General features: G+C 31.6%; 1 protein-coding gene across 5 annotated transcripts in view; it reads left to right on the forward strand.

Moving 5' to 3' along the window:
• Positions 1-12,769, forward strand: part of PTPN12 (protein tyrosine phosphatase non-receptor type 12) — an 88,584-nt gene that overhangs the window by 51,036 nt on the left and 24,779 nt on the right. For all 5 annotated transcript variants that reach the window (XR_008998467.1, XM_036892374.2, XM_057504433.1 and 2 more), the window contains exons 4-8: positions 1,262-1,357; positions 2,175-2,213; positions 4,256-4,327; positions 7,789-7,848; positions 9,649-9,791. Coding sequence is in view for 4 of the 5 variants with exons in the window: in XM_057504433.1 (XP_057360416.1) it covers positions 1,262-1,357; positions 2,175-2,213; positions 4,256-4,327; positions 7,789-7,848; positions 9,649-9,791 (410 nt within the window). In the remaining variant the exon portion in view is untranslated. The remainder of the gene's footprint in view (positions 1-1,261; positions 1,358-2,174; positions 2,214-4,255; positions 4,328-7,788; positions 7,849-9,648; positions 9,792-12,769) is intronic.

The raw sequence follows: 12,769 nt of genomic DNA on the forward strand, positions 1-12,769 counted from the left end.
TGCTATATCATTTTCTCAATTGTCTCTTTGAGTTTATGCACGCAAATATACATGGTCATTCCCTGTTGATGAATCGTATAGGTTGTTTCTAATTTCTTTGATTGTAGTATTGCAGTGAACATTCATATTCTTTTGAATTATTTTTAAGATAACTGAAATTACCGGGTAATACTGATTTAAAATTATAGAGTATAAACTTAGATTAGAAATTTTGCCTCTGTGTTTCAAATGGCAAAGCAATTAAATGCAGGATTAAATATAGTCGTTATATAGAGAATCTGTTTGGGATACTCTGATCAAAAGCAGTCAGGTTCTTACATAGTTATCAACAGAGAGACTGATTCAAACTGCTACTTGATTAATAAAAAACTCTTGTTCCATTGGTCATTCTGTGTTTTTGAATCCTAGTTATATGACAATATCATTTCAGTTATTTTATATATAGTATTTGTACATATTATAAAATAATACTCTCTTGACAAAAATATTAAGGTGGTAAGAGGTATGTAGTAAAATTAGTATCTCTGTCAACACTGAACAGTCATGGTTTCCGATGAAAACTTTTCTTCAACAAAGTCAATTTTATTACATTTATGGCAAAACCCCAAACTAATAGTTTAAATAAAAACTAATATGTGGGTGGTTTGCTGTTTCAGGTGTTTTTGATATTTATATTCTTTTGTAAGGACATTTGTTGAACGTTGTAGTTTTAATTGCACTTAATAACCAGTTCATTGTATGATTCAATTATGTGCTGGTTTAGTACCTCAGTCCACTATCTTGTTTTGTATATTTTTGTCTTTATTTAATAGAACATGTATAGTAGGTGCTCCATATAAACTAAGTTTAATAAATACTTGAAGATAACTACGGAAGAACTTAGCTAAGAAAGAACTATTGACTAGTTTTAGTGTTGTTTTTAGAATCAAAATATGATTTTACATTTCTTCCACAGTTAGCTTTGTTGACTAGGTTTTTAATTTCTAGGTAAATAATAATTTTTAAATTAGCTTAAGGTGGTTTAATTACCAGTTTGTGTGCCATGTCTAATAAATACCCAAAAGTCATAACATTTCATTAAAAACTGAAGTGAATTGAATATATTTTTGTCATGTTTTTATGTACTAAGAAAGAAAAATTACTTGGAAATATGTTAGTGAAAACAGCAGTGTTACTAATAAAACTTAGAGCCTTAAAATTTAGGTAAGGAAACATTTTTGGTAATTATAGTATGTGTGAAATTTGCTTTTAACCATTGTAGGGTGTTCATGGACCAAAAGCATATGTGGCAACCCAAGGACCTTTAGCAAATACAGTAATAGATTTTTGGAGGATGATATGGCAGTACAATGTTGTGGTAAGTAATTTACTTTTCATAATCTATTTTGAGAAATATTACGTGTAATAACATAGGATGTTTTATTGAGTAAGGAATGAGAAAACTTCTTGGCCATAATGATTATGTTAATTATAGCTGATGTTCACTAAAAAGACAGAACTGGATGTCTCATTAAATAGTTAAGATATTTTAAGAACAGGGTGTGATAATATCTTAAATCTGGTCCTAAGTCAGAAACTAGTAAGACAGCTGCCAAATAAAATGAATTGACAGAGGATAGCTATGTGATGAAACAAGTATAGTGAGATGTTAATGGAAGAATGTAGATGGTGGCTGTAGAATGTTTACTATAAAATTATTTCAACTTTGCTGTATGTTTTTAACATTCCATTAAAGAATGTTGGAGTGAGGAAGCAAATGTAATAACCTTTTTGTTTAAAGACAGTATTAAATACGTTCAACATTTAGATAATATTATTAAATACATTTAAAATATTTAAGAGTGCTATTCAATTGGGTAAATATCCAAAAAGTAATATTTTAATATCATTTTAAAAGTCAAAAGTAAATCTTTAAGTTTCATAACATTTAACTCACATCATGTATATTGAGGCCAATTTAACTTTTTTCTATGTAGTTAACTCTTGTTTAGAATGTATGATTATTATCATTTCTTTAACTTATACTTTAATATTAAGCCTCCTTTTTTGGCAAGACAGATATAATTTTGCTCATATTAAAAAGTAACTCTTGACATTTGTGTTTTGTTTAAAAAGTAAAGTTGTGCTTAACCTGACACATTCTTTATCTCATCCCATGCCCCATTTCTGTTTAGATCATTGTAATGGCCTGTCGAGAATTTGAGATGGGAAGGGTATGTATGCCCATTAATTTAAAAAATAATTGTGGAATATCCTTTTTATTTCTTCATTTCTAGGGATATATATTCAGATCTTTTATTACATTTTGAGCCCAGGTAGCTAAAAATAGATAGTTCTTTTCTTTTTCATGGTCTGCTATTGATTTTTATTTGATAAAAGGAACATAATCACTAAAAAGTACATGAACTATTTTTTTTACATTACATTACTATTTCATTTTATGATATACTTAAAGACTTTAATATTTTTTAGCAGTCTTCAAATAGTTTATGGTGTCATAAGTAGAACATTGTAGACTGAACTACAAAGGTGTTTTAAAAATAGAAGTAAAATTGAGCAAATGAAAATGAGTTAAATAAAGTAATTCCAGTTATCAGTAGCGTAAATACTCTGATTTCCTTGTTTGCAAATACCACTACATTCTTGGTTTGTTTATATTATTTTCAGAACAAAGAGAATTCTTTAATCCAGAAATTTTAACATTGGTATTTTTATGCTCTTTACAAATGAAATTAGTTTCAAAACTGTTGTGATATCCTGCAGCATAAATTCCTGTCTTCATTGTTAGAGGTGATAGTATATTTACAGAGACTAAGTATTACAAGTTCTGTGTGGCCTTTTTATAAACACAACATACAAATTACACTTAACTATGTGGTGATTTGAATTTTCCTTATAACAGTGTCGTTCAGTAGTTAAAAATCATTTTTAAGTTGTATAAATTCGTATTGAAATTCTTCTCAGTACAAGCTATGTTGCATAAAGCCAGATAGTACATTTTTCCATTATGCGAGTCATTATAATATATAAAGCATCGGAAAATCTTTATCTAACGGTTATCATCATTCCTCCCAACCATATCTTTTTCTTTCATATCTTTTTCTCAAAACCTCAAAAATTATTTATCATTTTCTATAAACTTATCCTGGGAAATGAAGTCTGTGGTTTTAAGCCTTTAAAATATTAATGAAATTTACTGTAAGCTGAACCAACATACTAAACAGTTCAACTTTGTTGCCCTGTGAGCAGTATTACCAATTTATAGTTAATTCCTTCCTATAGATAATAATTCCACTTAACATATTTGGAACTGTAAGAATTTAGGTAAGGACCTATACATTTCCCATTGCCAAAAGGTTTATTTTAAGCTAGATTGTCACTTCAAGTATTCCCTTTTACTGGATCTTGATAAAATTGGATCATTTCTTGACATCAGAATCACTGTATCTTCTATAAAGTTAGGCTTTCATTCACTTACCTAATTGTCTAAAATGATGGGACTTAAAATTGATAAGTGAAACTCAGTGAAAATTGAATACTATTTGTATACCTGTTTAAACAGAAGGGTAAGAGGAGAAACTGGTTACATTTTCTGTAGTGTCAAAAATGGGTCTCAATAATACATTACATTCGTATAAGGTTTTTATGATCAGTACAACGGTTGAAATGTATTCTTACTTAGTACTTGCAACAGTCATGTAAGATAAGGAGTACTATTCCCATTTTTACAGGTAGAGGAACAATGAAAGGTCAATGAAAACAGTAAAGTTAATACTTCCAAATGTTTCTGATACAAAGTAGAGTGCTCTTTCCACAGTGCCATGGATTTTACACTTAATGAGAATTCAGCCAGATAAATACAGAGGTTGTCATTTTATAAGCATTTCAAGTTGTCTGGCAATCCCTTTATAGTGATTGGATCTCCTTGCGCCGGGCACTTTTTTTTAAGGAATTTTTCTTTTCCAGAGGGGAGGATCTTTGGATTCTACTCTGTAGACCAAGCAGATAGTAATGAACAGCTTATACTCTTATGTTAATAAATTTCTTAAGACTAATCTTGGAGAAGAAACAGTAGTAGCTCACCTTTAAGAACAGTTGGGTAAACCTAAGGTCTCCTAGCTACTTGCCTACTGATGCCAGTTTTTCTATTTTCTGGGAAGAAGCAATAAAGCTGAACACTGGGGCACCTAAGACATTTAAAAAATTCAAGAAAAACTACCATATGGATTACTTACTTTTTTTTTTTTTTGAACAGAAAAAATGTGAGCGTTATTGGCCTTTGTATGGAGAAGACCCTATAACATTTGCACCATTTAAGATTTCTTGTGTAGGTACCTATTTTTATATATGTTATTTAATCAGAAAATTGGCATTTCAGACTGATAAAGAATTAATCTATAATATGGTGTGGAACCCAGTTTTATATAAGCTGGGCACTCATTGTTACCAGATAAATCTATACTGAATTATAATAAGTAAATTTTTTTTTCCTTCTGTTCTAACCTTTAATCAAACCAATTTTCATTAATGCAAGGGTGAGCAAGCCATACTGACCCTGCTGACATGGTACGTGAACTGAAAACTTGCAGTTTTCAAAAGAACAAAAATTTATTTGTCCTGTTTAGATCTACCTTCTTTAAAAGACCACTTGGTATAACATAACAAACTTATCCTGTGTACTAATGTGCAAATGTTCCCCTAAGATATCTGGTATCAATTTGGCTGCTTCATAACCGTTATATGAATAAGCAAATATTAATAGTAATAGTAATGTTTGTTATACTGCTTTTAAATTCATAAGCTCTTGGAATAATTTTCATAAATGTATAATTTCCTTGTACCTTATTGTGTTAATTCTTTTTTTTGTATATAAGTTGGTGTTTATGTATGTAAGAGTAAATGGCGTAACTGGGCTTTTTGAGTGATCTATTTGAAAACTGGTGTATATTTTTATATTGAATAAATGGGAAAGACCCCTGATGACTGAAGTTTGGCTTATCATGTTAATCTTTCTTTCACATCTATGTCATGCTTCCTTGAACTGTTGTAATTATATCGAAAAGTGAGTTTGAGAATGCCATCGTGGAAGTAAAGATTGATTCTTTACGACACATATTTTTATATGAAACTTAGAATATATACCTAACTATTTAATAAGCTCTGGAAATAAATTCAAGTTCTAAAACTAACACTTCACAAATCTGAGAAAATTTCAATTTTTAAAATTAAAATTTTAATACTAAACAAAAACAATGAAAAACAAAAAAGAGGTAAAATACAACTGAGTTTTAAAGTAGAACCAAGAATTTTCTTTGGGTTACACATGATGGCATCTTTCTTAATCACCTGAAAAAAATACATTGTCTTGTTTACACAAAAGACCATGATTGAACATACATGAAAATTAAATAACTTTGTTTTTCTAGAGAAGCAGAATGAATACGGTGTATATGTATAAAGATAAAGAGATTTATTGTAGGAATTGGCTCACAAAATTGTAGAGGCTGGCAAGTCCAAAATCTGCATGGTGGGCAGGCAAGCTAGAAACCCAGGATCCTGATGCTTCATTCAGTTCTAGTCTGAAGACAGCCAGGCTGGGGACCAGGAGAGCTGATGTTCAGTTCCAGTCCAAAGATAGTGCTGTGGAACCAGGAAGAGCCACTGTTGCAGATGAAAGTGGTCTGCCAAGGAAACCTTTGGCCAAGGAAACCTTTGCCAAGGAAATCTTACTTTTGGGAGGCTACTCCTTTTATTCTAGTCAAGGCCTTAACTTAGTGGATGGAAGCCACCCACATTATAGCAGGCAACCTACTGTTCTCAAAATCCACTGATTCAAATGTTAATCCCACCCAAAAACTCCTTAACAGGAACACCAATAATATTGTTTGACCGAACATCTGGGCACTTTATGGGCCAGCCAAGTTGACACAAAATTAGCATAACATTCCCCATCTCAGAATTGCTTCTTTTTGACTGTTTTCCATGGTTACATAAAACATGATTTCTATAATTTTACTTGTCAACTATAACTCATAGTTCAACTGCCTAGATTTAATATGCAGTCAGTACTGTAAAGTCCTGGTTAGAATTAACTGTTTGTGGATTAAATATGAAGATTGTAAATCCTACTACATTTCATATTTAGAATGAATAAAAACCAATACATACCACATTGTCTACTCTGTGAGGGAATACCTCCCCATCACCAATCCAGAAAGTATGCTTCAATTTTAAGTATCTGGACAGTTCAGGACACCTAGTTTGGTATGGTTGTGTTGAGCATTGTAAATTCTAATGTAGTAAGATAACTTACTAAATGTCACAATTCAAGTGAAAGTATATATAGTGATTAATGTTCAACATCAAAACAACTTGAATTTTTTTACCAGTTGGGGATTAGGAGTAGTAAAGAATTTAAAACAATGAATAGAGAAAACAAAGAATGAATTTATAATTTGGAAAAAGATGACTTGAGATTTTCGAGTGTTTCTCAATTGACTAGTTTGATTTGATTAGTGACAACAGCTGACTTGATTTGTCAGTGTAGGGATTGATCCATTGTAAAGGAAAATTTTACTTTCAAGATTTCAAAATGGAAAATAATTTGTATGTCCGGTGGTTGTTTCAGACACTCAGGATTTGTTATCACTGATACAAACAAAAGTCAAGTTTATAAGTAGAAAGCAAATTGGTAAAAATAACCATAGTAACTGACTTGATTACTTAGCAATCACTATATTTGATACTAAGAAGAGACAGTATCAGGACCTATCTTGGTTTGGGGATGAGAAGGAGAGTGAGGTGATGGTGGAAGTAGGAGGACTGGCTGGGAGGGGCTTAGTTTCATGTTACTGCAGTAACCCTTTAGATGTTGACACACTGTGAGTCCAATCCACCTCACTGCCTGTTTTTTGAAATTTGATTGGAATACAACCATGCCTATTATTTTATATATTTATCACAGCAGCAAAGTTGAGTAGACAAAGACCTAATGGTGTGAAAATCTAAAATATTTACTATCTAGCCCTTCATAGGCAAAATAAAATCTAAGTCTCTGGACCAGTATTTTCATCCATATTCCTTTTTGTTGAAAGAAAAACATACTTTCCCCTTACTGTTATTTGAAAAGTTCAAAATTATAATTAAAAAAAATTAAAGCAGGAATAATATTGAATATTATTTTTATTAATGAAACAGCATACCTGTTGATCTTGACAGTCACTGTCCTAGACTATCTGCAGTTTTAACTGAGGGAAAAGAACTGTTTGTTTGGTGACAAACTGATAAAGTGGCTTCATTCTAGTACTTTAACAAATGGCAGTAAGAAACTTTCAAGTGGTTATCTTGTCATCAACCAAAATAGTAATTTGGGATTTTCTGAGTATATTCTCTTCTTCCCCAGTTGGCATCCAGTTAATTGAGAGTTGAGTGTTACGTAGGGAAAATCGTTTTATAGAAAGATAAAATAGTTGAATATGGTGTTAGCACTGAGAATGACATTTTGTTTGTATTATTTCTGTTATATGACTTGGGGGATGGTTGTTACTTTGCAAATATTTTATTGGACGATAGACTCCTACCTAAGGAATTGGTTAAAGGACATAAAAAAACTGTAAATAAAACTTAAATAAAATTGGTACTTTTACAATGATTGTTTTTAGAATTACAAGGTACACCTGGAATATAATTTTATATTGTGGACTTTAAATATAAGATTATTGTTTGTTTGGGTGTGTATGTTTTTGTTTCAGTATTCTCACTGACTCGCAAGTGTTTCCCTTTATTTAGGAAGCTGAACAAGCCAGAACAGACTACTTCATTAGGACACTCTTACTTGAATTTCAGAATGTAAGTATTTTCCATTCTGAGACAATTTCTAACAGTAGTTTTTAAAGAGAAGATATGTAAGTAGTATACTGCTTTTCTTACACAATCAAGGAAATTTGTTAATTTTTTTAGTTATGTAAAATAAAATCAGTTTAATGTTTGATTTAGTATCTTGCACCTTATGCTTAGGAAATTAGAATATAAAAGATTTGCATTTTAACTTAGAACAACTTTCCCCAAATTAAATTTACTGGATTTGGAATAGTTGGTTTCTTTGCTGCAGGTGTTTTTCTTCTATTGCAATAGCAGATTTTATGGCATTGTTTATTTAAGTATTACCCACTTTTACTAGTTTACAATTTTTTAGAAAGAGACAAGCCACCTTCAGAGCAAAGTCTTCACTGAGATATATATTGTTTTCACATGAGGCCCTTGACTTCGGTGTTTCAGAGCTATGTAAAATGATAATTTCCCTAGGATGAGATCAAAGAAAAATCTGACAGATATTTGAGGTGCCTGTCAACTTACTTCATATTTTTTGTATTCTCTTTAATTTTTTAAACCATTATAAATAATTCAGTTTGGCCATGAATGAAGTGCATCATTCTTCCCCAACTAGTGCATTTGTGAACATACTACTACTACTTTCCTGCTTACAAGTTGACATGGTTTTAGTACTCTTACTACTCCCTGACTTGATTAATCAAGTCCCTTTAGTTGAATCATTTGCTATACTTTGATTTTTTCATCTCTAATAATAATAATAGGTGCCTCACTGAATTTCAGTGGTGTATCAGGCATTTCAATCCTCCTAATAACATAATGGTAGATACTGTTATCTCCATTGCACATAGATGAAGCTAAAGAGTCCCTGAGAAGTTAACTAGCTTACCTAAAGTTACTCAATAAATGACAGAAGTAGAATTTGAATACAGTTTTGCCTGGATTCCAAGAAATGCTCCTTTCTATTAAATACCTAAAATAGTCAATCTCAAAAATGTTTTGGTAATAGGACACTTACACATTCCTAAAAATTATGGAGGATTCCAAAGAGCTTTTGTTTACATGGGTTATATTTACAAATTTGAAATTAAAACTGAGGAATGTTTTTTAAAACATGTACATAAGCATGCATTCCATTGGCTGTCAAAAGTGATTAAATGATTCTAAGTCATATAACCTTGGGAAGACTTGTACACTCATGAGAGAATGAAATTTAAAATGGCAAATAAAGTCTCTGTATTACAAAAATGGTTTAAAACTCACAGACCCCTTGAAAGGTTGGGGGATGAAAGTAGGGGCACACCATACTTTGAGAACCACTGGGCCTAAAATAAGAAAGTGAATTTGGTTTTAGACAAGTTGTTTCTGATTTTCATTTTCAGTTTAAATTTTTTTTCCAATTACAGTAGATTCTAACACAATGTTTATGGTATATTGCTCATCCATTTAACCCTGTAGGTTAATTTAAGTACATATAGGTAAATAGTGCATGCTCTGCAGGTAAGACTGCCTGGGTTCAGATCCCGTATTTGTCACTTGCTGTGAAACATTAGGCAAGTTATTTGCTTTTTCTGTCTCAATTTCCTTACTTATAAAATGAGGATAGTGTTAACAAATACCTTCCTCAAAGCATTCCCCTTAGATCAGTTCTTGGTATGTGATAGTCAATTAATGTAGGCTGTCAATTATTTTGGGGCATTGCTAGGTAACACATAAATATCTTAGGAATGGCAGTTAAGTGAGATGTGCAGCTTTTCTATATGCTTTAAAGTTTGCAAATTTATTTTCATAATTGTTGAATTTCTTTTATTCTTGAAGGACTCTCGTAGGCTGTATCAATTTCATTATGTGAACTGGCCAGACCATGATGTTCCTTCATCATTTGATTCTATTCTGGATATGATAAGCTTAATGAGGAAATACCAAGAACATGAAGATGTGCCTATTTGTATTCATTGCAGGTATAAAATAATTTTCCAAATAGTTAAATACTTTGGAATATAGATGGCATTATAATATGGGTTATGGATGGAATTTTGAAATTTAATTTCTGGGATTTCATTAGATAGGTCATTATATAGGTTTCCAAATAGTAAAAACTACCTGAATCCTTAGGAAATTTTTCTTCTCTTCATTTTTAAATTATATCTGATTCTTCAAAAAGACTTAAATTGCAGTACTTATTTCATGAAACTGCTGCCAGTTTATCTAAGTGACTTTTATCTGTATTCACATTGGTTATAAAAAGTAAATGAAGTTTATCAGACTGAGAAATTTACTGGTTATTTAGTTAAAAGTTTTTTTTAGTGGAGATGGAACACCAAAGACAGTTTTCTTGCCCAGTTGGGCTTGTAATGAACGCCTCTATTAGGGAACTGAAAGGGCTTCCTTTTATTTATTGGACAGAACAGTGACCTGCTGATAGATATGTGAGAATCAGTTAACAGCTTGGTTAAGAAATATCTTTCTGTAGTTGATTTAGTGGTTAGCTGACCATTTAATTCAGTAGTTGACTGATCAAAAAGAAAAAAACCTGTTTACTTACAGAATTAAGATAAATTGCTTTGACTTGACTTCTTCACAAGTTATTTGAAATTATTTCTTGTTCCATCAATGTTATTAGTCAGTGTATATAGTTCATAAATCTAGTTTGATAGGAAGGTTTTTCTTCTGAAAAAATTAATTGCCTACATAATATTAGTATTTTTAAACAACCAAATAGTATGTTAATTATAGTGACTTTAGAACTAAGATATACATAAAAGGAAGGAAATCATTCACAATTCCAGTAGACATAACCATTGTTAAAACTTGTTGGTCTATGTCCTTTCAGCGTGTGTATAGTATTTTTTAAAGAATATTTCCCCATTTACTGTATCATGTATGTCCTAAATCTATATAAATATTCTTCTGCAATGCATTATGACTGCATTCTATTTTGTATTTAACCTCTATTCCTTGGCTTCTTCTTTATTACCCCTCCCCTCTCCATCTATTTTAAAGTTTAAATGTCCAGTGGCCATTCTAATAGCAGAATCTTTGAACACATCTGAATTATTTCATTAGGATAGATATTTGAAAGTGGGATTTGTAAGTCAAAGGATATGAACTTTTTTATGCTTTTAATACATATTTTTGGTTACCCATAAAGTTGATGCTAATTATAATTGATCCTACCCCTGCCAGCTTGTGGGAGTGCCTGTTTCTCAATACTCTTACCTTTTTGTTGGTATGTTTTAATGCCTGTGTGATAGGGAAGCCTTTTTTTTCCCCTTGGTCATGTATATTCTTTTGTAAATTGCTTTGTTTGTATGCTTTGCTAATCATTTTATAGCAGGCATTCATCTCTTAATTGTATATCATGAATTCTTTATATCTTTATATATTGAGGATGTTAACTTTTAGTCATGCTATATATACCATGGTTTTTCATGGTTTTTATTCTGCCTATGTTTTGCCATATGTAAATTTTAAAACTATCATGTAGTCAGAGTTGTGAATCTCATTTATGCTTTCTGTCCATAGAGATATGCTTAGAAAGTCCTTCCCTAACACAATAGTGCTTCAAGTTTTGCCTATATTTCTTTAGCACTTTCATATGCTTTTCTTAACATATTTTTAATCCCTTTAAGATATGATAATGAGGTCAAAAGGTAGTATGTGAGGTAAAAGAAAAATAACCAATTTTTGCTCTTCATTGTTGGCTAACTTTACCTGTACCATTTATTGAATGGTCTATTTTTTCCCCTTTGATTGGAGAATCCACCAATGTGTAATAAATACATATACTCAGATCCGTTTTGGAACTTTCTCTTATGTTTCACTGGTCTGGTTGTCTGTGTCTCTGTAATATCACCCTTTTAACCATCAAGTTATAAAAATAATTTAGGGCCCCGGAAGATGACTGGTTAGCCAGAGATGGGTAAGATTCCTCAAGGGAGGAACAACCTAAGACAGGCACAGTCGCAGGGGGGCCATCAGGTGAGAAATTGGGGATCAACAGAGGTGAGGCTTAGAACCTCACGCCCCCTGTTTTGAGAGAAATCTTCTGCATCCGTGGATGTTTTGTTGCCCTTGTCTAGCTTGGATTAATACTTAGTCTCTAGGCACACACCTGATCATCTACATTTGCCCTCTTACAGCACTAAACTATGTTTTCTACCTTTATCTTGCATCTACCTACCACTTCAGCATTTTATTAAAAATAATAATAATAATAATAAGGGAGAAATGTGGGATTCACTTATAAATCAAGTATAAAAATCAAATGAATATTCATATTTGACGTGATTGTTTATAGTTCATAATGCGTGATCAAAACCGAAAGTTTTTGCACTGTTCACCATTTGAGAACTTATTCACTATGTAAGAATTTGTTCACCATGTAAGAACTTGTTCGTTATGCTTCAGAAGATTGGAGACTGTTGAGAATTAGGCTTGGGGTTGATTAATGATTGTGCATTGAGTCCCCTATACAGAATTTTACTGTTGTTAACAACCATTTGATCAATAAATATGAGAGATGCCCTCTCCAAAAAAAAAAATATATATATATATATGTATTTAAAGATTTAAAATGCAAACTAGAGTGATATTAGACTCTTCTAGCTGACATATCCTAGTAGTCAGATAAAAATTTCCAATTCTAAAGCATGAAATAGAGCTTTGATTCCATTAAAAGGGCCTTAAATGACAAAAGTAGATTCAAGTCAGTGAAGTAATCTAACCAACATGAGAAAGGGATGTATGGAAGTGGTGTACTGCTCATGACAATGGTGTAACAGCTTGAATTTGAGCTGCTGTTGAAAACCTGCCCTTTGGAAGTGGAGGGGGGACCATGCAGACAAATATCTTTCAGTGCTGTACAATAGAAATATAATGTGAGGCACTTATGTAATTTTCAATTTTCTGGTAGCAACATTAAAATGTAAAAAACCAC

The sequence above is a fragment of the Manis pentadactyla genome, chromosome 7 (genome assembly GCF_030020395.1).
Source record: "Manis pentadactyla isolate mManPen7 chromosome 7, mManPen7.hap1, whole genome shotgun sequence".
NCBI lineage: Eukaryota > Metazoa > Chordata > Mammalia > Pholidota > Manidae > Manis > Manis pentadactyla.